The 24,487-nt window shown below is 47.8% G+C and overlaps 5 protein-coding genes across 6 annotated transcripts; 3 read left to right on the plus strand and 2 right to left on the minus strand.

Moving 5' to 3' along the window:
• Positions 549 to 2,211, plus strand: LOC8080025 (probable carboxylesterase 2). Its single transcript, XM_021448961.1, has one exon. It carries the CDS (start codon positions 827 to 829, stop codon positions 1,847 to 1,849), a length of 1,023 nt encoding a protein of 340 aa, XP_021304636.1. The 5' UTR covers positions 549 to 826; the 3' UTR covers positions 1,850 to 2,211.
• Positions 2,416 to 13,981, minus strand: LOC8080027 (alternative NAD(P)H-ubiquinone oxidoreductase C1, chloroplastic/mitochondrial). Of its 2 annotated transcripts, XM_021448960.1 has the most exons (12): positions 13,769 to 13,981; positions 11,429 to 11,613; positions 10,827 to 10,922; positions 10,558 to 10,624; positions 10,286 to 10,466; positions 9,717 to 9,810; positions 8,410 to 8,625; positions 7,606 to 7,995; positions 7,443 to 7,519; positions 7,201 to 7,304; positions 7,018 to 7,130; positions 2,416 to 2,599 (listed from the first exon to the last, which is right to left on the minus strand). In XM_021448960.1, exons 1-12 carry the CDS (start codon positions 13,854 to 13,856, stop codon positions 2,588 to 2,590), a joined length of 1,623 nt encoding a protein of 540 aa, XP_021304635.1. In that variant the 5' UTR covers positions 13,857 to 13,981; the 3' UTR covers positions 2,416 to 2,587. The 2 variants fall into 2 exon arrangements, with proteins under 2 accessions (XP_021304635.1, XP_002438045.1); XM_002438000.2 differs by lacking the exon at positions 2,416 to 2,599 and having other exon boundaries at positions 6,792 to 7,130; positions 13,769 to 13,980.
• LOC8080026 (2-hydroxyisoflavanone dehydratase) lies at positions 3,266 to 4,595 on the plus strand. The gene has a single exon (XM_002436657.2). The coding sequence runs from the start codon at positions 3,440 to 3,442 to the stop codon at positions 4,439 to 4,441; it is 1,002 nt and encodes a 333-aa protein (XP_002436702.1). The 5' UTR covers positions 3,266 to 3,439; the 3' UTR covers positions 4,442 to 4,595.
• On the minus strand, positions 4,723 to 6,038 carry LOC110430856 (tuliposide A-converting enzyme 1, chloroplastic-like). The gene has a single exon (XM_021448962.1). It carries the CDS (start codon positions 5,929 to 5,931, stop codon positions 4,939 to 4,941), a length of 993 nt encoding a protein of 330 aa, XP_021304637.1. The 5' UTR covers positions 5,932 to 6,038; the 3' UTR covers positions 4,723 to 4,938.
• On the plus strand, positions 18,581 to 20,250 carry LOC8070769. Its single transcript, XM_002436658.2, has one exon. It carries the CDS (start codon positions 18,733 to 18,735, stop codon positions 19,963 to 19,965), a length of 1,233 nt encoding a protein of 410 aa, XP_002436703.1. The 5' UTR covers positions 18,581 to 18,732; the 3' UTR covers positions 19,966 to 20,250.

The following is a 24,487-nucleotide window of genomic DNA, read 5'->3' on the forward strand; positions in this document are numbered from 1 at the left end:
TAAACAAGCCTTAAACTAGAAAATTCATACAAAAAAAATTAGATGCCTGTGCGCTAGAAAACAACTTCCCAATATTTTGTCTTGTAAGTGCACATGTAATCAAACTTTATCCTTTTTTAAGAAATTTTCAGCAGCAAGTTTGTATTGCAACTTTTGCATGTCGGTACCTATTTGTGAGTACTATGGTTATACCAAATTTTAGATCTTTTTAAACAACTAAAATATGTTTTTTGATAGATAGTTATATATACTATCATAAATTTATTTTGGATATATAAATATTGTACTTATTTTTTACAAATTTAGTTAAATTAAGAAAGTTTGACCTTTACATATCATGTAAACGTCATTTATTTTGGGATTACTCTCTAGTTTCAAACGTTGCCAAAAAGGATAGGTGCTCTGTTTTCAACAGACGTTCGTGTCTCCGTGTGATCGCGTCACTCTTCCACCACTCAAAAAGCCTGCGGGTTAGGTGTACCGCGGAACACACAGCATCTTCTCAGTTTAGCAGGTGAGCTGCTGTGAACATATAGCACCATACTATACAGCACCGCGAGTTCACGACACAATTATATCTTTCTTTTATTTTTTGAAATTTAAATTATATCTTTCTGGTACGGAGGTAGTAGCGAGAAACACACCACCACCACCACCGACAGATGACAGCCAAGAAATTTGTATACTAATTAAATCGGCGAACTCCGGCCATCCTGTCGATATGATGGCCGTGTTCTCGTTCGCCATTACGCGGAACAGAACACACAGCATCTCAGCTTAGCAGGTGAGCTCGCTGCGAGCATAACAAGGCGAAGAGGCCGTCGCGATGGACATGGACCTGGACGGCGAGGTGCAGTACGACTTCTTCCCTTTCATCCGCCAGTACAAGAGCGGCCGCGTCGTCCGCTTCGGCGCCACCGACACCGTCCCTGCCGGCACCGACGACGACACGGCCGGCGGCACGGGCGTGACGTCTAAGGACGTCGTGATTAACCCGAGCTCGGGACTCTGGGCTCGCCTCTACCTCCCGTCGTCGCTGCTCCCCGCCGCCGGGCGCCGCCAAGACAGCAAGCTCCCCGTCGTCGTCTACTACCACGGCGGCGCCTTCGTCATCGGGTCAACGGCGAACCGGCCCACGCACGAGTACCTCAACCGCCTGGCGGCCGACGCCAACGTCCTCGTCGTCTCACCCGAGTACCGCCTCGCGCCGGAGCACCCGCTGCCGACGGCGCACGACGACTCGTGGGAGGCCCTCAGGTGGGTGGCGTCCCACTCGACGACGACGGGGGAGGAGAGGCCGGACCCGGACCCGGAGCCCTGGCTCGTCGAGCACGGGGACCTGACGCGCGTGTTCCTGGTCGGGGTCAGCGCCGGGGGCAACATCGCGCACAACATGGCGGAGCGCGCCGGCGGCGGGGCGCAGAGCCTCGGCGGCGTGCCCATCAGAGGGCTGCTGCTCGTCCACCCCTACTTCACCAGCGGAGCGCCCGCCGGCACCGAAGCGACGACGGACACGGCAAGGAAGGCCATGTCCGAGGCGTTCTGGCGGTACCTGTGCCCCGGCACGCTGGGGCCAGACGACCCGCTGGGCAACCCGTTCTCGGAGGCCGCGGGTGGCAGCGCGGCGCGTGTCGCCGCCGAGCGCGTGCTCGTCTGCGTCGCGGAGAAGGACTGGCTCCGTGGCAGGGGCGTCTGGTACTACGAGAGCCTCAGGGGGAGCGGCTACGGCGGCGAGGTGGAGCTGCACGAGTCCGTGGGCGAGGGGCATGTCTTCCATTACGGCAACCCGGGGTGCGAGGAAGCGCGGGTGTTGCAGGCGCGCGTCCTGCGTTTCCTCCGTGCGCGATGACGATGATGAATGCGCGAGAGTCGCTTCGTCCTTGGTTCCTCCGTACTCCGTATGTGTGAACGAGTATTGTCCCTGCCACGATCAAACTTTAGCGTGAAAATCAAGTAACGTGATGGGGACGTTGTTGTGTTGTTGTGATTTGTGAGACCTTGTTTCTGCCACGCTCAAACTTTTGGCGTGAACCAAATAAGGTAGGTTGTTCTGTGATTGTGTCCTATAGTAAAACTTCGAAGAAGGGGCATGAACGATGATTTTGCTACAGACTGACAGGCACTGAGGCCCCTTTGATAGAGATCCAAGCACAGCCCCGGTTTCTCTGGTGAAATTAATATAGCCACGTTGTATTCATGGGAGTTATTTTTCTTTCTCCTCTCCTCATTCTCACAGAGGCTAGTTTTTCAGCTTCATCGGCTCCCACAGGCTGCTCCATGAGAAGGAGAGGAAAGTAGCTCTTATAAACAGTGATCAATAGTGTCACTAAGTGCTTTTGTCAGAGGATCCGAAGCTGCTTGAATTTGTACCAAAGAGACCTGAATAGGAAAGTAGAATGTGCCCTTACGGGCATGTGCTCTAAGCATATGGATCATTATATATTTCTCAATGTAGATGTAATGGTCCATGTGCTAATACATGCTCTATAAAAAAAACCCCGCCTTCGGCCTGAATAGTAGACCCGCTGTATGGGCCATGGAATGTAACATTTGCTCCACTTGCCCAGAGGCCCCAGACACAAAGGAGTCACCAGGATTTCTGAAAAAAAGGAGCCACCAGGAGCAACATAAGGGGCATAAAAAAATAAATATGGATAGCAGTGCATGTGTTTGGAGGATCGGATAATGTGTTTGCTCGGCTATCAGCTACGGAGTAGACATCAAGTGGGGATCATCTCAGGATCATAGCAACAATTGGTTGTGGAAATCAAATTGCTTACCTAAGAGGAAAATGTTCTTTTGGTTAGTCCTAAAGGACATGCTGATAACAAGAGAGTCTGAGAAAAAAAAATATGGATTTACAGTTTTATAACTGTGTGCTTTGTCATCTGAACACAGAAGATGTATAACGGTAGTTTTTATCTCTTTCAAATAGGGTACCTTTTACCTTCTAGTCTAGATAAAAGGCCATAGAGGTGCTAGTCTTGATTAATTCCTGGTCCGGCACTGTATGCACGACACAATGCGTCAATGCCGGATGCCGTGGCATCAGGCATCTGAACCCAGAACCCTCGCGGTCGCGGGGCATGGCGACTGGGGATTGCGACGTCAGCCAGGCGTCACTGTTCACTTGACTCTACCTGCTCATGGTCTTCTAGAAGCTTGGCGGGCCACCACCCACCACAGTACTGGTCAGTGGTCACTGCTCCCTCACCCACCAAGCGACTGGGACGGTCTTCCACTCTTCCACGATCGCTGAAAAGCTGGCAGCTGGGTCCGGTCACAGATCGTTGCGCTATCGCGTCTGCACTCTGCACCACTACACCAACCGTTTGGTCCGCCATCGGCGATTCCTCCCGCACTAGTACATAGCACTAGAGCGCCCGTGTCCGAGCAAGCCACGTACCGATCGACGCTAACGACGACGAGCGCGACAGCGATGGCGGCGGACCCGGACACGGAGGTGCAGGCGGAGTTCCCGCCGCTGGTCCGCCAGTACAAGAGCGGCCGCGTCGAGCGGTTCTTTAACCCGTCCCCGCTCCCGGCCGGCACCGACCCGGCCACGGGCGTCGTGTCCAAGGACGTCGTCGTCGATCCGGCCACCGGCCTCTGGGCGCGCCTCTTCCTCCCGCCCAGCAGCAGCCACGGCAAGAAGCAGCAGCTCCCCATCGTCGTCTACTACCACGGCGGCGCCTACGTGATCGGCTCGGCGGCCGACCCGTGGACGCACACCTACCTCAACGGGCTCGTCGCCAAGGCCGGCGTCCTCGCCGTGGCGCTCGAGTACCGCCTCGCGCCGGAGCACCCGCTCCCGGCCGCCTACGAGGACTCGTGGGAGGGGCTCAAGTGGGTGGCCACCCACGCCGCCGCCACCGCCGCCGCGGGCGGGGGACCGGAGCCGTGGCTGACCGAGCACGGCGACTTCTCCCGCGTGTTCCTGGCCGGAGCCAGCGCGGGCGGCACCATCGCGCACTACGTCGCCGTCCGTGCCGGCGAGCAGCAGGGCCAGGGCCAGGGCGACCTCCTCGGGGTGCGCGTCAGGGGGCTGCTGATAGTGCACCCCTACTTCAGCGGCGCGGCGGACATCGGCGACGAGGGGACGACGGGGAAGCAGCGCAAGGCGCAGGCCGACGCGTTCTGGCGGTTCCTGTACCCCGGCTCCCCCGGGCTCGACGACCCGCTTTCCAACCCGTTCTCGGAGGCCGCCGGCGGCAGCGCGGCGCGCGTCGCCGCCGAGCGAGTGCTCGTCTGCGTCGCCGAGAAGGATGACCTCAGGGACAGGGGCGTCTGGTACTACGAGAGCCTCAAGGCCGGCGGCTACCCCGGCGAGGTGGAGCTGCTCGAGTCCAAGGGCGAGGGCCACGTCTTCTACTGCATGAACCCGAGCTGCGACAGGGCGCGGGAGATGGAGGAGCGCGTCCTGAGCTTCCTACGCAAGTGAGCGACTCTGAGCGCGCGCCCGTGCAAAGCGCTCAACTGCGCAAGTGAGATGGAATAATTTCTCGTGTAATTTGTTTGCTTAAAATTCATTTCAAGTTTCGAAATGTACCTTACCGTCCTCCAAATTGCAAATCTGTTGGACTTGTTTTGTTTTAGCTTGTTGCTAGCTTCTGCCAGCAAGATGCTGAAACACACAGACTAGTTGTTAAACCAAAAGACCAAAAGTATACACACTAAATTTATATTAATAGAAGAAAACACAGCCAGAAACAAAAAGTAGGATGCCAGCTTTAAACCAAAAGACCAAAAGCTACGAATCAAACGCCCCCCAAATCTAACATAAAATAACCGTGCACCGACAAAACACGAAAGGATACAATTAGAGGAGAACGAAATATTATGTTATTTCGGCAATCGAACAACTTTTGGTGCATTACAAATGGAAGTATCGAAATGATATAATAGCGTAAAGAGAACTCTTATTCATCGTCTCGTTGTTCATTTCTTGATGAAAGCCACGGTCCGCTCCTGGAGTTCAACGGCCTGCTCCGAGTCCAGCATGTCGAAGTGGAACGCATGGCCGACGCCCTTGGACTCGAACAGCTCGACCTCGCCGGCGTACCCGCTGGCCTTGATCTCCCGGTGGTACCACAGCGCGCGCTCCTTGAGCAGGAAGTCGTCCTCGGCCACGCAAACCAGCACGCGGTCGCAGGGGATCCCGGCGGAGGCCTTGCGCGCGGCGTCGTCCACGAACGGGTTCACGCGCGGGTCGTCCAGCCCCACCGTCTCCGAGACCACGAACCGCCAGGTCCGGTCCATGAACGGCCGGATCTCGGGGCCGAACGCCATCTCGCCGCCCACGGCCTCGCTGCCCGTGAAGTAGGGGTGCACCAGGGCGAGCCCGCGGATGGTGACGCCGTCGGGGAGCGCGCCGGCGGCGGAGGCCCGCACGGCCGTGTTGTGCGCGATGTTGGCGCCGGCGCTACAGCCCGCCAGGAAGACGCGGGACAGGTCGGCGTGCTCCAGCAGCCACGGGTCCTCGCCGTCGCCGAGCGTCACCGCCCACCGCAGCGCCGCCCACGCGTCGTCGTACGCGGCGGGCAGCTTGTGCTCCGGCGCGAGGCGGTAGTAGCCGGACACGCCGATGGCGCCCGACCGGGCGACCAGGTCGTTGAGGTAGTTGTGCGTGCCCGGCCGCGCCGGCGACCCGACCACGAAGCCGCCGCCGTGGAAGTAGACGATCACCGGGATCTTGCCGGTGGCGCCGGGAGGGAGGTAGACGCGCACGGAGGCGGGGCCGGCGCGGATGTCCTTGGAGACGACGCCGGTGGCGGGGTCCGTGCCGGCGGGGACGGTAGGGGCGCCGCCGGGGCGGTGGATGCGGCCGCTCTTGTACTGGCAGAGGTAGGGCTGGAAGTCGAAGACGACCTCGGAGTCGGGATCCATGGCCGCGGTCGGCGAGGAGGGGTTGGTGGCGGTGGCGTCGCCCATTTGGGTTGGGGTTGGAAATGAGTTGGCCACCTAGAGGTACAACACAGCGAGGCGAACGAATTCAGATGTAGGCTTCACGAACACGAAGATATACAAAGGTTGCAGGTGAGGGTTGGTGAGAGTTGACTTGTATACAACGGCACTTCAAAGCGATTTTCCCTTTTTTTTTAAAAAAAAAACAGCGATTTTTGTTTCCCATGTGGTCCAGCCGTCCAGAACTTCTTCCATTTCGAATCTTTTCCCTTCCCTTCCCATGTGGTTCAAAAATCTTTTCCATTTCCATAAAATGCTACCGACAGATCTAGAGCTTATCAGCTGCTGTCAGCCATTCAACAATATTTTTTTTCTCACAACAAATCAGCTAAACAAATAAAACGAACTCAAAATCAAAAATAACATAAACGCCTAAAATTGCTCAGCGCCGCCTAGTTAATCATGCTCGCCAAGCGAACATGCAAGTACCATGACTGTAAGCTTCTGCCAAAGCATCTTTTGAGTCTTTTTAAAGTTTACTCTTAAAGTCATTTATATAAAAATCATTTTTTTAATCTTTTCCCTCTCAGTTTTTTTATATCTTGCGTGTACTCTAGAGAGCCATATTTGAATAGAAAATATTTATATTTAAATATTTTTTATATTTAAACATTTTTTTATATTGTTGCTTTCTATCATTAACGAGCGAAAAATCCAAAATAAAAGATAGCTATATTTGAATAATCAATTAAAAAAGTGAAGACAGCTATATTTTAGTAATCGGCTAAAGAAGTGGTTGGAGTCTCTTTTTTTCACCAAAATCTCAATTCCTGACAATTAGGAAGGATATATATATATATATATATATCATCCCTGCTCTTGTACCATAGATATGTAACCACTTCCGCAAATAGAATTCATCGCTTGTACAAATGCTTACTGTAGGAACATAGCAGCTTGATTAAAAAATATGGTACAGCTAGTCGAGAAGATCCTCGATTACGTACATAGGATGGACATCGATCTGTGTTCCAGGTTCATTCGGTTCAGGAATGCGCAGGTCATACACACCTAAGATCCGTACAGTCATGAGCCTGTGAGCGTGTTACTTACTGCGTTTTGCACGGAGGCAAGTGTATCGACTGCGGTCTTTGTGAACCAGCTGATTCCAACCTTTACCCTGTGTTCATCCGTGGGCATTCTGAGGCAGTACACAAGCTTCCGAGCTGCAGAGCGAAGTTCAATTTCAGTTACGCATGGGCGAAAGTCAATGAGCATGCTTCAAAGTGTTCATACCAGCATGTCCTAGAGGTCCTTCCAAGGTCAGTCCTTCAATGAAACTTGCTGTTACCGCGGCGTCATTTCTGCCAAGCGTCATCATCTCACCAAGGTTTTGGAACCTGAAAAACATTCAGTATATTTGAGGTCTCCTCTGGAGTTCAACCCTTCATAGTTCCTACTAAGGTATGGAATACTATTGACAAGAAACTGAACAAATTAGCAATTCTTTGAATAAATGAACAAAGACAGATTGGAACCTGAATGGCAGGAGAGGCCGATCATTTATTGCCGCCCAGAGATTCCATCCAGCAAAATCTGCTTGTTGAAAGGCAACCTAGGAGATCAGAGTTTCTTTAGTGACATGACTAGCAGTGCAGGCTTGCAGCATCAGCCTGAAGCAAAATCCAGCAAATCTCTTACCTGTGCAGTGGCCGGGAGGAGTTTGCCAGATGGATCCCTTAGAGCTGCTGAATCACCAATCGCAAATGTCCGGGGATGGCCTTTTACTTGAAGGGTTTCGTCTGTCTCCACCTGCCCCCGACCATTCAGAGGAATAACATAGGGAGCATCAGGAGGCTGTAACCGGGGAATTTGAGATGTTGAACCCACTGTCCACAGCACCAAATCGGCCTCAAGAGTCTGGCCTTTGAGGCCTCTTTCAGCAGGTTGAAGGTCCAAAATTAGTTTCCTATAATCACCGTCAACTTCAGCATATGTAACTGTGCTACTTGAATCATCAGATGTAGAAGCCTCTTTAATGCAGGTCACAAAATATCCCAAGAAAAGCTGAATATTCCGAGACTCGAGAACCTGATGAGAAAGTAGTGGAACCAAAATTTCTTTAGTGATTAGCTGATAGCCCAGAAATACAATTTCCTCAACTGAAGAAGTACAGATATGAAAACAATATCATAGTGGGCAAACACTGCTATGTAAAATAGTAAAGGAATAGCATGACTTCTCCATGTTGTCTTACATGGGAATATAGGATACATAAACAACCCGATGGAAATGAATTGTTTGGTAACATGTTACAAAAGGTGAAGGGATTTGTATGATAAGGATAGCAACATTGCACAAAAGCTACAACCCTTCAACTGGATCAGAATTCAGACACGAGATGACCCCACAGCATTCAAATGGAATATGCAATCAATTACAATTTTAATATAAAGCTGACCAGAACAGTTCATTATGTATGTATAGAACCTTTTAGCTTCTTACCTTCAGAGCAGCATCACGATTTCCTTGTGGAGCAGTGGGACATATGGTTGTTTGAACATTTATTGCCTTTACAGTCCCAGTGTCTTTTAATCTCTCAGATATAGTCGCAGCTAATTCAACACCAGAATAGCCCAACCCCACAATTGCCACCTCAATAGTAGGGGAACTCTTACCAAACCTTTTCCTCTCTAGCATTTTCAACTTGCTTTCAACCCTCTGAAAAATAAATTTATGAAATAATCAACAGGAGAATTTGATAGTCGTCGACTCATGGATGAGTACTTGAGCTATTTATGCACAGGATCTAGAAATAGCTAACAGCAGCCATAATAACAAATGCATGATGATATACAAATAATTGACCCTTTTTTTAAAAAAAAGTATTGAGTTATTTCAAAAAGTATGATTCACTTGTTACATAGGTTGTCAGAACAAAGTTATCAGGAAAAGATTGATGATCATGGTCTCATTGCAAGATAACCTGCTGCTCCCTTTTGATTTTTTGCTGCAGCAGAGAGTTGGTATTTTGGTCAGCTCTTGCTGTCCATCTATAGTACTGTAGGAGTATGGCAATAGGCCAAATATGTAGTGGCATACATCAGCCATGTAGTAGTAGTTGGGGGCTCGATCAGCCATGCACTAGTGTACCATATAGTACTAGACTTGTATATATACTAGGCAATGCAATGGAAGAATCAGTTCAGTTTCCTGCACTTGTGCCTGTGCAGTGCTTGTTTAGTGTGCTGTGCTCACCCTTCTCCTACCTCTAGCCGTGAGTTGTGAGTGTGGTGTGTGAGTGAGCTGATTGCTCACCTCTGCAGGTGGCTGGAATGCTGGATTGCCAACAATCATGGACCCACGGTTGAGAAATTAAGCTATGCACTATGCTGCACAATAGGATCTGTAATCCCTGAAACAGCTAATGCAACTATATCAACAAATTCATGACATATCAAATAGTGGCCCCCAATGTTAATATTGATTATAGTTTTTGTCTTTTTGAAAATAAATCATTCCATTAATCAAAGACACATTACAGAGATGATAGTAGTAGACTCCCATTGGAAATTTGTAGCGCCAGTTTCATTGGGCATGGAGTGGCATGGAATAGACCTAACACATAAGGAACATTATGAACCTGTGTCGACCCCCTAGCTTGGTTTGCTAGTCTAACTGTTGCTCCTTTAGAACTCTTGTATGATTCACTTGTTGCAATAGTCGATTTTACAGGTTAATATTAGTAGTTCCAACAATAGATTAGTTTGCAATGAGTATATATACAATTTCATGAGATGATTTGTGCTTACCAAAGCATCCTCTAATGTCGTGAAAGGAAGTGCATATTCAGCTGAACCAGGAACAACATCAATTTTAGCTTCAGCCCCTAAAGCTAGAACGAGCCTGGCTGCCCATTCAAAAACAAATGTCAGCAACAAGCTTATTGTAACTACACAGCAAAGAACTTTAATCTAGCAATCTACATAAATAAAGTAGTTCTACATGTTATTGTTGTGTTCTATGGTTCCCTATTATTAGTTATTGACAATCTACTTGTTAAATAAAAAAAAAATCCATTCATATCATGATTCAGGAGTGGCCCGAACGAATGGACCAATGCTACATGGTTATCAGAAAAAAGGGACAGAGTTCAGGCAATCCTAGGTTCACATTAAAAGTTAGTGAGACAGACACTGATACTTATTTTACATAATCTAAAACTTTGTAGCAGCAAATAACAACTTGTTCTTATGTTTCAAAAACAAATATCCTTAAACATGTCTTAATGAAAAAAAAATGAATTATAGCAAAAACTGCTCCTAAAAGGAAGCCTTGGACTTGAAAGCCACTTCAATCATGTAGAATTTATTATTCTTACCAATCATATTCAATGACAGTGCCACTTTCCAGATGAACAACTCCACCAGTGCATGGTTCTCCAGGTCCTCTTCTAAAGTGATCAGAAGGGCGCAGTAGCTTTACACTATCCCTCACAAATTGAACACTTGTGTTTTTCAGCAACTCTGTAAAAGATGGAGCTATCTCCCAGACATCCACTTCTGGCAACCATATCAAATAGCAACAGTTTGAAATATGAAAACATGTGAAAAGGAATAATCAAAATAATTTATACAATTGAAACAGAAGTACCTCCTGATAATAGCTCATACAACATGGGTTTAAATACAAATTTATCAGATTGATCAACCAGAAGAACCTGTAATTTGTGTTGCTTTATTAGTAGACTATTACAGTATAATAAACAAAATAGAAGATTACAGAAGACGCCATCATGAAACCAAAAGACCCATAATAAAGGGTCACATAAAATTCCATGAAGAAAATTTATGCAGTTCATAAGGAGTGTAATTTCTACCAGTTCAAGATAAAGGGAATTTAGAAGAGCATCATCATTTTACCTGAGGCCTCTTATCATTGGGCCACACAAGAGAATCAAGTCTTAAAGCAGTGTACAGGCCTCCAAATCCACCACCTAAAATGCAAACGCGTGGTCTCTGAAAATAAGTATTAAAAAACACATTTAGGAACAGCAATATAAATCTATGGTCACAATAACTATATTAAAAATCCAGCTGCCCTAAATCGTAACAAACAACTATCCTCAGCAAGGCTCACATAAATGAGAGGAAAATATTCCGGGGTCTGTAAAGAAGAACAAAAACTATGTATTACTAGTAGTGTTTAGCAAAAGCTGTATGTCATTAGTTGCAAATACATTTATACTAAAATTTCTGACCGAATGATGTACACCTAAGTCTAGTCTCTTGTGATTGTAACATAGTAACATTTCCCACAGATTATCAGTGCATTATCCATTAGCCATTAGAGTAGGTGAGTCTAAGGCGAACTGACTCAATACTCTGACCACAGTAGGTGAGTCTAAGGTGAACTGACTCAATACTCTGATCACATACAGATAACTAACAACTCGTGAATAAGTGAAAGCAAATATCAGGAACATCAGGCAATCTTAAGTTGTTGATAGCCCAAATCAGTCGACCTGCTTATCTGGCCAAGAGTATAACGGCAACGGTGTTACTGCTTCGTCAGTCGATGTAGACTGAGCAAAACCACCATCACCAGAGCCACTTGAAGCCATGCACCTAAACAGCCTTGATGGCAGTGTAAACATATTTGAAACACCAGCACCAATTGTCCATGAGTTCTTCCACAGATTCCTACTTCCTGTCAGGAACCAAATCATAACTGATTAAGGAGCCAAACAATATTTACATAGATGAATTCGTACCAATTGTAAAATTGAATACAAAAGTACTGCGAAATGCAATTAAATAATGCCAGGAGCTTTGCTGTCCTACGAATGTGAAATATAGGTTCGAGTAACTACAGTAGAACCCAAAATCTATCCAGCGAGCCTATGTAGCTCAAATGCTTCCATTTCCATCTGACTTGAGATCAGATTTTAAGACATGCTTACGCTACCAGAAGAAACAGTGCAAGAGATAACATCAGAACAAAAAGTTCAAAAGTATTCTTGTTGGTAAGTTAAGTAAAATATGAAAGTCAATATTTCAAACTATTCCTATAGCTAAGCTAAAATTGTGGCCCAGTATGCGCATTGAGCAGCACCTCCTAACCATCGGACGTAAAGCCCCAACATCAGTGAAACAAACCCACTAGGCCGGCAGCAATGACGGAGCTAGAAAAAAAATTATAGCTGGGGCGAATTCTAAACTGAAAACGGATCAAAAGGTTCGTGACCTAAATAGCACTGTATTCATATATTATGATCACACAAATTATGACAAAAAAATGCTGTAATCACACCAATTATGACCTTACGGGGAAAATGAGCTCAAATTTGCAGAATAAATTAATAGTTGTTGATAAGTTAATTCATACATAGCAACATAAAAAAACTCAGAATATACATGAACTTGTAAATTGTATGAAGATCATTTCATTGCTCGTCCACTCACAACTCCGCTGACCACCGGTGGGCTGCGCCAGCGCAGGTTACTCCTATACGGTGCTCACTCCGCCGGCGCAGGTCACTCCTATACGATGCTCACTCCTAGCTCCCCACTGGCCCGCGCCCGGAGGGGTGAGGCGCTGGCTCGGGCGCTCGGCTGCTCCTCCGTGCTCAAGCACCCGCAGCCGGCACCTTGTGACAGCGGCGACCGGCCCTAATGCTGATGGCCTCGATACAGATCAAGGGAAATTTAACTTTTTACCATTATAGCGAGTGGCGACTCTTCAGATAGCACCTTAACGGATGTCGATACAACTTTACCATGAAACGGAGAGAACTGATAGAAAATACCACATTTGCTAACGTGGCATGCCAGCGCTGCACTTAATGTTAGATCCAGACAGCAGAGGGCATGTGAAATGTCCCTCCTGCCCTTGCTCTCTTGTTTCTTTGTCCTGACCTGCTCTTGCACATGCCTGGTCCTTGCTGCAACGCGCCATGTCAGGAGCGGGGACACCAACAGCATCACCAGCTGCAATAGCCAACTGCGCGGCCTCCTGCCATGTCGTGCCGCCCAATTTGCGTGGCGGCGGGCGGAACTGCAGGAGATCGAGGCGAGTGAGGCCTGGTTCAGTTAGTGAAAATTTTTGGTTTTCGCTACCGTAGCACTTTCGTTTGTTTGTGGCAAATATTGTCCAATCATAGACTAACTAAGGTCAAAAGATTCGTCTCGCGATTTACAGGCAAACTGTGTAATTAGTTTTTGTTTTCGTCTATATTTAATGCTTCATACATGTGCCGCAAGATTCGATGTGATGAGGAATCTTGAAAAATTTTAGGAACTAAACAAGGCCTGAGCTGTGCTAGGAAGAAGACAGGGGAAGGAGGGACATTTCGCGTGACCCACAAGCTCGGATCCACGCTGGCACGCATGGCTGGCGTGCCACCCGAGCAAATGTGGTAAATTTATATCAGTTTTTTTTTGTATCGGCTGGCAAAAATGTAGTGGCAGCTATTAAAGTGCTATACGAAGAGGTGCCAACCGCTATAATGGTAAAAAGTTAAATATCGACCGATTGGGGTCGCTGCTAGGCTTCAATGGGCCGCTACTGGGCTAAACCAAATTGAGAACAACACAGGCCCAAACACGTGTTATCTTCTTCTATCGTCTATCGCCGCTAACTCTCGCCATGTCGCGGCCGCAGAAGGTCTCGGTGAAGCACTTGGCAGCCGGAGCTAAGAAAGTAGAAGGGGTCTGAGGTCCACGCCGGTAGCTGGGGCGGCCGGCCCCACCCCCACCACGCCTCTAGGGCTCTAGGGTATCTCCGCCAGTGACAGGCAGCAAAGCGAACGAGTAAATGAGATAACCACGAAATCTAGAGGCGAGAGGGAGCTCGTGGACCTCACCAAGTGCGAAGCGCGGCCGCGCAGCGGTGGGCACACACGGCCCTGCGATGTGCCACGGGCGGCTCCACGGCGCCGCGCGAAAGCTCATCGGAGCGGAGCGGACGAGCGCGCGAGATGTGGCGCTTGTACTTGTAGCCAGGGGCCGACGATAGGGGAACAGAAGCGAGAGAGAACTGAGGGAAAGCGGAAGACAGCCAGCGTTCCAGCGAGAGAGGCTTGCCGGGCGATGGTACGATGGGCTTTGTGTGGGCTTGATGTGAAGCGAGAGGAGCTGAAGGCGTCCGCGTGGCCCACCATCGGCCACCGAACCCAATTACAGGACCAACCATTATTTGCTCAGGCCATTGCCCGAGCGTTAGACTCGTTGAGTTCTTTGTATCCTAATAATCTCCAAGGAAATGACAAATGAGTATGGTGAATGATTTTTTTTAAGCTCTTTATGGCACATTAGTCCACAATTGCTGCATTGCAAGACATCATGTGCTCAGATCCCAGTCACATTAGTTGCTGCAGCCAGTGAGCAACTAGAAATCAGAAGAAGTTGAGAACCGTTGTGTCACCGAGTGTACTGCATGTAGCGGGAAGCTGGTGTGCAGTCTCCAACCTGATCGAAACCGCAACATACATGAAGTGATCAACCATGGCTCAAAGCTAATAATTCTTCAATCCGAATCCTTTTTTTAGTCAATCCACCTACTTAAATTTATTCTATGGAAAAGGCGGATTTGCACGTTCTCAGAAAAAAGAAAAAAGAACTACTGTATAAAACGGTTGACAGCGTCCGGTAAATATACCCCTGACTGGCAAGGGAGAAATAAACAATAATAATAGGATTCAGACGTCCGTCCGTCCAGATGCCTCCGCGTCGAGCCTGCGGTCTGCTTCTGTTAAAAGACCGGTGGCCCATATATCACACAACGAGCAACCAAATCTTTTCTGTTTTCTTTCACCTCGCGAGATCTGTTCCCCATTGAGGCCTCTTTCCCATTTCTTAATTCCTCCCAACTCAACTATGGCCGTGGCCGGCTCCCCTTCGCCGCACCAAGCCTGTGCACTCCTTCACCGTGCCGCAGGACGCCTCCACCGCATCATCCGCTCGTCGTGTGGATCTATAGCGTGTTGCGTGCTTCCCCCTCGCCGTACGTCGCCCGCGTCGGTCTGCAGTGCGCTATCCGCTTTCCCCTCGCCATATGCCGGTCGCACCGGTCTGCAGCGCTCTGCCTGCCTCCCCCTCGCCATACACTGGCCACACGGTCTCTAGCGCGCTTCGCGCCTCACCCTCGCCGTACGTCGGCCGCACCGGTCTCTAGCGCATTGCCCGCGCTCCCCCTCGGCCGCAACGGTCCACCGTGCCGCTCCACTCCGCTGTGGCGCGCTGACCGCCTCCACTGTGCCATCCTCCCGTCATGACAGCCTCCATCGTGCTGGTTGCCATTTGCCTGCCCCGGCGTCCTCCCCCGCCGAAGCTCCCAATGGCTTCAGATCTGGCGGCAATGGTGCTCCCCGTGCCAGGCTCTCTTCTCTCCCCCCTTGTTGCAAATATATCTTTTAGTTGTTTCAGAAGCTTCAGAGGTATGTTCAGTAGAATTATATAGACGTTGCACAAGTAGATCTGGAGACGTTGCACTTTTGATCATATGTCGCAATTGTTTTCAGAGGATTGTTGCAAGCACTTATTCAAATTGTTTCACCTGGTTTCTAGACGATGTTGCAATCATTCTTTGATCTGGATGTTTCATATGGTTTACTTGATTGTTGCAATAGTACTTCCTAAATTGATTCAGTTGCTTTCGGTCTTACATTGCAGCACTTTTTTCCATATTGCAAGTGTTTTTTATTCGAACTTTGTTTCGTATGGTTCACTTTATTTGTTACAATAATATATTCTAAATTGTTTCAGTTGCTTTCAGTCTTTATGTTGTAGTAGTTTGTCCCGTGTTGTTGCAAGTGTTCTATTTTTTTACTTTTTATGTTGTTGGTTGTTGGTTGTTGACTGTTGAAGGGCGAGCCACGCAGGCGGGGTGCGTGGTTCGCCAGGGCCTAGCAGGCGGAAGTGCTGGGGGCAGCAGATGCAGGTGCTATGGCCATGGAGGCGTTGGACATGCAACATGCTTATCGCAGGCATGTGCTGACATGGCGGGCTGCGGGGCTATCTGGAGGTGTGCGGACTGGGCTGGGGGCGTGTGGATTGACAAGGGACGTGTGGAACTGGGAAGGGACGGGCGGTGGGGATGTGCGGACTGGGAAGTGAGTGGACTGGAAAGTGAAAGAGACGGTCAACCACTAAAAGTCGTTCGGACGCTAACACCTGGATCGGATGTCCAGGCGCTAGCAGTTATTCATTTAGTATCTGCACGCCCAGATATCTTAAATCCGAATCTTGAGCTTGATAGGTTTACGCTGCTGGTCGTCGCGTTTCGTCAAAGCAAAACTGGCCTGCAACTGCAACGCCATTAGAAACTCGCAACCGATTAGGCGGCCGCGCGGATCTAATTGATAAAAAATAAAAATCTTTTATCTCAGTTCGCCTTGGAAGCGTCTTTGGAGCCAACAGGGATTAGTCAATGCGAAAGGAGGTGGTTAGGGACGGCGCCGCCGCTGCCGGAGAAGAAAACGACGGCGACACGTCCCCCGCGAAGGACGCGTAGCCCAGAGCGGACACTGGTCGTCGAAATGCCTCCTCCTGCTAGCAATAGCCAATAGGCTCGTGGCCTTCCACGACGCGGCAGCACCGCAGCAGGCAGAGGCAGGACAAACGCGGGGGACATGCGGTGGCTAACCTCGACTCGGCCAACTTGCGGTGCCTCGCCGACTCCGACGTGCAGGCGAGCAAGGCGGGAACCGGGAAGAGACATGCCGGCCGCCGGCGCATTGATGCCGCTTCGTACTATTGACTTTTTTTTTTTATCAACTGAAAAATAACAGGAATGTATGCGCTCAGAGTCGGGGAACACCGGGCACCCGCAGGATGACAAGTTGGAAACTTCAGATTTATTATTACTCCGTGCTTCGTTTACCGATAGTTTATTTCAAAACTCCTCATATTCAACCCATCATCTTTTCTTTAAAGGAAAAGGAAACATTTTTTTTTGTAGCATGAGAAGGAAACAATTAATCTTGGTTTATTCAAGGCCATGTTGACCTGTAAACATTAGTATGTGCTAATTATTTGGCTGTATTGTACTACTATGGTATTCGGTCTGAATAAATAAAACTGGTTGATAATACTGAGTTCTTGTTCCACGAGATGGAAAAAAGAAAAAGAAAGAATCAGGTAGAGTCAACTGATTAGGATCGTATATAAAATGCCTCTTATTCACGAAAAAGGCCTTGTGCGCTAAAGGAAGAAAATGATGCATAAAGATATGACAGCGAAGCACACGAAATGTTTCTCAACTTCCAGAAAACAGCATTTGTTCGGTCAACAGTATTTTTCATTTTCCTTGACGTGGCCACGGAGTTGACTTCTTTGCTTGCCATTTCAACGGATCATAGGCTTCAGAACGTGGGCATTTTCAATTTCCCCGCTCTAAATGGACTTCATACAAAACACTCTAATTTAATTCCCTAGGAAATACTTCTGTGGAAGTAAATAGCACGAACTTCTTAAAAAAATACTTTATTTCTCTAAGGCCTTGTTTAAATGCACGTATATCCGTTTTTATTGCACGTGTGTTGGAGTGAAATGAAATGAAATTTAGTTTAGTTTCACTTTAATCCACTTCAACACATATGTAGATTCAATGAATATATGCATATCAAACAAGCCCTAAGAGTAAGATGATTTGAATTGGTTCCAGTCGAATTTGTATCCTACAAAAAATTAAGGACTACTGTGTTACAAACAGGGCATGTCCTTGACAGTACGACACCGAGGTATACATCGATGGAAGCTGATCCCGGTAATCAGCGGTAAATCAACAGGCGTGGCGTCATTAGCGCCGCACCAAATCAGGAGCTCTACCTATGAAGGAAGGAAGGAAGTACAGAGCACGAGCTTCCTTTGACGGGCGGGGAAACGGCCCATCTTGTTCCCTAACGTATCATAATTTTATCTTCCAAAATCCAATCCGTGTCGTCGTCATCAGCGATGGCTTTAGAAAAAGGCACGCATGCATTACATTAGTCCATCAAAATCACGTTACACAAAGCCGGTTGTTTATACCGTATGTCTGTATCACAGACTCAGAGTACCACCAGCCTACTCTCCGACCGAGACGAGCACAAAAAACATGCGTGCTTTGGTCCAACTAACTTACCTTCGACTGTACTTCCAATTGACGAAATTTGTCGGCAAAGCACAAGCTGACAAGCACGGAGATGAAACCGATAGCGTCCGTCAATTGAAACGCGATTTCGGTCGTCAGAATCCGGCTCAAAAGTTTCAAGCGTCTGTCTCAAATGGCAAGAATTTTCAGAAAACAGCAACACATATTTCTTAATTTTGGTAAATAGTACTCCGTATGTAGAAAATCACGTTAACAATATCAGAAAATAAGATCTCAAATTCCTCTATTCCGGACGTGCTTCAGTGTCATATACAAATCGATCTCCTTTTAGGCCTTGTTTAGTTCGCAAAAATTTTCAAGATTTTTCGTCACATCGAATCTTTGGTCGCATGTATAAAAAATTAAATATAGACGAAAATAAAAACTAACTGCATAGTTTATCTGTAATTTGTGAGATAAATCTTTTGAGCCTAGTTACTCCGAGATTGGATAATGTTTGTCAAATAAAAACGAAATGCTACAGTAGCCAAAAATAAAAGATTTTGCGAACTAAACAAGGCCTTATTATAAATTCATTCGTTCAGGTCGTTCTCAATTCCAAGTCTTCCCCTGCAGGCCTCTGCTTCCTCCCGGTTTCCTTGGCTTCTCTCCATCTCCATCCCTCACCACAGCTCTTAAACCAGCGGCAGCCGGCAGGCACCACCAGAGACTTCCGGCCAACCAAAGACCACCGAAATGGAGCCGAGGATGGAGGACTTCCGGCCAGACAACGCGGTCACCAGCCCGTACGCCACGGCGCCGTCCAGCCCGCGTGGGCGCCGTGTCCTCTCCGACGAGGGAGGGGCGGGAGGCGGGCCTTTTCTGACGGCGCCGTCGTCGCCGAACCCGTTCGACCTCCTGCCGCCGGCCGCCACCCCGCGCCTCACCGGCGCCAACCCGTTCGACCTCTTCCAGCACTTCACCAGCGCGCCCGCCAGCCCCCGCCGCGCCGCGGCCATATACGCGCACTTCGCCGATGGCAACGGCAGCAGCGACGGTGGGCGCGACGGCGACGGCGACGATGGCGACAGCGACGGTGACGAGGAGTTCCAGCCGCGCCGGTCGTATGCCACGGGCGGCGGATCGTCCGTGCCGTTCGACTGGGAGGAGAGGCCTGGGACGCCGAAGCGAGGGCTTGCCGGTGGCGTGGCCGCGAACGAGGCGGCGTGGGACACGGAATTCGAGTTCGGCACGCACGTCGGCAGTGCCGCGCCGGCGGAGACGCTTACGGCGGCCGACGAGCTCTTCGAGAAGGGCAAGATCAGGGCTTTGAAGCCGAAGCAGGCCAAGACGGCCGACGAGCCGAAGATTCGTCCGCTGAAGCCGCCGCCCGGCCTGCTCGACGGTGGGAGCGTCGCGTCGTCGCCGCGGTCGCCGATGGCCGGCAGAGGCGCCATGTGGTCGCCGCGGCGGAGGAGCAGGGTCGGCTCCGGCGTGGACTTCGACCCGTTCGCCGCCGCGCTGCTGGAGGCAACCAAGGCGCCATCGCCATCCCCGCTCGGCGGCAAGGATGACAGGGGCAGTGTCGCCCTCGCCGGATCGCCGCCCAAGAAACCGGCCACGCGTACGGCGGCGAGGTCGAGGAGCGCCGGGTGGAGAAAGTGGCGGCTCAGCGACCTCCTCCTGTTCCGGAGCTCATCCGACGGCGGCCGCGTCAACAAGCAGGAGCACCCCGACATGAAGCCAGTGCAGCAGTTCAACGTGCCTGTCAAGAAGGCGAGCGCGCAGCCGGCGATGATGATCAAAGCCAGCGCAAAGGGCGACGACATGGGCAAGGAGTGGAAGCAGCATGGCAACAGGAACGCGGCCGCGGCGGCGGACAGCGTCGCCGGGTGCGCTCGGCTGAGCCCGCTGCAGCGGCTGGCCAAAGGGCTCGGCGCGTACTCGTGGCACCACCACGGCATGGCGCCGCCGGCAAACCAAGGGTGAAGAATCATAGCGGTTATTTTGCAGTATTTCTCTGCCCGGTTATTGTTCATATACAAGTTCTTTTTTTTTGCATAGTGTGAAACCATATACAAGTGCAATATGCAACCAATACTGCTTTTGGTCTTGGTTTCTCACTTTGTGGAGCTTGACTGTATTATCATCATGTACAATTTGCATAACTAGCAAAAGTGGCCGTGGTAGGGCTTTGGATTCTCGTAGAAACACTGCGGATCCAGATCATGTCGAGAAACATTTCGGACGATGAATCGGAATTACTTTATGAAATCGTTTGGCTGGAACCGCTTTTCGATAAAGAAAGCATTTAAATAAAAATATGTTCAAAAAATTCTAAACTTTGTTATGGATGGAGAACAACTTAAATGCAAACCATTCTAACTTGTTGCACTGAAAAAGAACAAAAAAAAAGTAAGAAGCAATGCGATGAGAATTGGTGCGAACTAGCATCCTGTTGTTTTGCGTGTGTATGTAGAAACGGTGAAACGATTTGGTTCCGAATTACTTGTTGGAAATATTGTTTGGAGCTGATTCAGGTGATCATGAGAAACTGAAACTCCTATCTAAACACACCATTAATATCAGTTAAATAAGATAAAGATATAAACATAGAATAGATAGATATAGATATTTAAATTAGATATAGATATAAATATAGAATAGATAGATATAGATATAGAATAAGTAGGATATATATAGATATAGATGTGGTGATGGTTTGTACGATGATGAGAGACTATTGTTAACTATTATATGGATTAATGTGCCCTTAATCATTGGCATGTTCAAGTCTTCTTTTCTTGAAACCTGTGATAAAGTTAGATTCGGACTTCACAATAGTGCTTCAATTATGATCAAAATGTACCATGCTTATCATCATAAAGAGCTGTGCTGCTCTAGAGATGTTTCTTTGATCCCGGGATTCCTTGGGTTCTCACCTATAGCATAAACAACCAATACAGCCATACTGATCATATGGAACGTTCTGCGTGTATTATTGGGGGATATGGACAAGGATTCCCAAGAACAACCGTAAAACTGAAAATAGCTGATGAGAGGTTCTCACCTTCTTTAGAGATTCCATTTCTTATACGGTGTCTTATTTCCAAATGCCACTTCTAATAACTGCTCACTGATTTTATTTACCGAGTTATTTTCATTAGGAATGTCTAGGCAAGTGTGAAATAGTACACACTAGAATTGAACCATAATACCATATAGTAGACATTGACCAAACCTAGCAAAGCTCTTGCACTCGCGAGTAGTACTGCTCTGAGTAGTAGTTGTTTCTAACTTCTCTTCCTCCTTCCATCGGATAGCTCTAGATCTCGCCGTCGTCGCCGCCTCGCCGTCCGCTGGCCCCTTCCCTCTCGGTTCTGACGTCCTCGCCGCACGAGGCAGGAAAAAGGGCCCTCGTCCTCGTGTACATCCTTTAGGAGTCCCGCGATGGGTTCTCCCCTAGTGGCCGCCTTCGCCGTCGCCGTCGTCGTAGCTGCTGCTGCAGCTCCCGTCGCTGCTGATGAGGCTCCAACCAAGGTATGTCTAAATAAAATAAATTCGCTCCTCCGTAGCACGGCTCTTCCCTCCTCCACCTCCATCTCGCCTACCTCGCGTCGCCTCCCAGTTCCGTGCTCCTCCGACCCGCATCCACCGCAACTCGCCTCCACCTCTACTTTGCAGCCATCGATCCTGCCGATCCAGACAACTCTTTATCCGGTGTTGGAGCGATTTCGTCTCCACCTGGGACTCGACTTGGAGCTTCATCCTCTACCTCCGGCGACGGCAACAAACTTAACCTTCGGTCACTCGGCGCACGCCTCCTCACCGGCTCCGTTGTCCCACCTTCAACCGACGCTTGGCACGGTCTTCCATCTGGGTGTATGCGCCTTCGGCGCCTCTACGGCCCCCCACCGGTGAATCCGTCGTCGTCAACGTCTTCGTTGCTGTTCTTATCCGATCGTTGGACCCCATTGTAATTCGGTCTTCCTTGGAGGACCTTTATGTAAAATGGCTGCCTAATATATAATATATGCAGTTGTAAAAAAAAACTAGCAAAACATAGGATGGCTATCCACCTCTCTCTTCTTCTCCACCTATGTCCAAAACTTGTAGTAGAGAGTTAGAGGCGCTCCATTGTGTTCATGCTGGTTGGGGGGTTGGAGTCCACACTACACCCCCTAAATCTGCCCCTCATAGTAGGCAAAGTTATACACCTAACCCGAAACAAGTGGCTCCAAGTTGCTTCTATTAGGGTTTGAAGTTACTGATAAAAGTAATAAAATAAAAAAAAAGAGCTAGAGTGTAAGGGTATGTTTGGTAGAGCTTCATTTGATTTTAATTCTATGTGAGAGCTAACTATCTGAAAGAAGTGATTCTGTGGTTGAAAATGATTTTTTATTCTTTATCACAAACTCTCAAATTCACGATGAAGAATGACTTCACAAAATCACTTAGAATGCTAGATTCAGAATCAGCTCTACCAGCTCTGCCAAATACAGCCTAGTTCAATGCATTCTTAGTATTTTTTTTTCAACGTTCTTTTTCAGTAGCGAGTATGAGTACTGATTATTTATGATTATGTTTTGGTACAGACGAAGATGGTGACCAGGTGAGTGACACCTACGTATGGGCGGTACAAATGACCTTCTCAGTACGGCTAGTTCCATCATTGATGCAGGATTTTGTATGAGAATCAGATCAAATAATCCCGCGCACTTCTCTCCATTGCCACTCTTTTCAAAGGTGCTTCCACCGAAATTCGTTTCCTCTGACCGAAGGAAAACGAGAGTACACAGGATACACCTAGTGCTGTGCTCAGTGGCAGCTCAGTGTCGACCCATTGTTTTGTGAGTTTGTGGCCAGCATTTTGCCTCTCTCCTTTTGTCTCGTCAGTTATATGAACGCAGTACCAAAAGTTTAACGTGCCAAAACCCCAATAGTTTAGTGCGTGCCCTAGTCTGAGGCTCTGAGCCATCAACTCCCAAATGAAGAAATATTCATGCTTCACCACAATCTTTTAGTATTTCTCATCAAACTCCAGTGGTGAGGCTCGAAAGATTACGCTCCTGCTGACGGATACTAGTTTCAGCTTTCAGGTTCAGTGGCAAGAAAAATGGTCCTGAGGAACAAAAAAGTACCAATAGTAAACCATCTCAAGAAATTATATATATTCCCTCTTCATCCTTTCAATCAAAAATAAAAAAAGGGGTGCCAATTAGATCTATTCGTCTGAACACTTTTGCTCCATACAAAGGCATGTAACCAACGCAGTGGATATATGTCATTTTCTGCAGCATAAGAGGATCCGAAGGGAAATAGATGTCCTCGGCTGATCGTTAGTGACAATCTTGAGTACTTCCTCGGTTCTAAAATAAGTGCACTTTTATAGTTTTAGTAAAAAGATCAATACTAGTGAGAAATTACATATATACCCATATAAAAGTGTAATCATTGTACTTTGAAAACAGAGAAAGTAGAAAATGACAACTAGAGTAATGTTATCTCATATATAGAGATGCTCTTATTTTAGAACAAAATTTAAACTCTAGAAGTGCAAGGATGGTGTTTAAATCCACAGAGTTAAAGTTTAGGAGTATCACATCGGGATGTCATATGGAGTGTCGGATAATAATAATAAAATAAATTACAGAAGTCCTCGATAATCCACGAGATGAATTTATTATTAGCAACATGTTTACTATAGCACAATATTATCAAACTATGGACTAATTAGGCTTAAAAAATTATCTCATAAATTAGTTGCAATTTGTGCAATTAATTATTTTTAGTCTATATTTAATACTCCATGTCTGTGATATGGGCTAAGTTTTATGGGAGAAACTAATTAAACTCGACAAACATTGGGCCCCACATAAATATATTCATCTCCCATATCCTTTACCTTTTGCCACTTCAATCCAAGCACCATAGTAGGACGATATTGGCAGCATAACCATTTAACTTGTCCATCAAATACTCGTGGTTTGTATTGTATGGTGTCGGCTGTAGCCATGGGTAGCGCCAGTCGTATCCTGGTCGGCGGCTTGCTGCAAGCACGTCTGCGTAGGTCCGAATTAGTAGCCTATCTATGTGTATCCTGGTCGTATCTTGTTCAACTTTTCTTCTTGTTTTTAAACAACAGAATTGAGTTGTGGCTATTTGGTGCTACTCATGTCGTCGTTAGTGGCGTCCAAATCGGCTTAGGCGGGGCCATTCACCTTGCCCAATAGTCATCGACATCAGTAATAACCCAAGAAAAGCCACGGGTATTGAATTGGTGAAGAACAGCGATGAGCAGTGATCGACTGTTTCCGTTCCAAGGTTGTTTTGACTTTTCTAGATATATTTTTAGTATATATTTAGACTAGATATAGTGTATATCTAAGTGCATAGTATTATACATCTAGAATGTCATAGTTTATATCTAAGCGTATAAACATTTTATAATAATTCATAATGGAGAGAGAGTACTTCTGTCAAAAAATGCAACTTTAGGTTAGATAAAGTC

The sequence above is a fragment of the Sorghum bicolor genome, chromosome 10 (assembly GCF_000003195.3).
Source record: "Sorghum bicolor cultivar BTx623 chromosome 10, Sorghum_bicolor_NCBIv3, whole genome shotgun sequence".
NCBI classification, from domain to species: Eukaryota; Viridiplantae; Streptophyta; class Magnoliopsida; order Poales; family Poaceae; genus Sorghum; species Sorghum bicolor.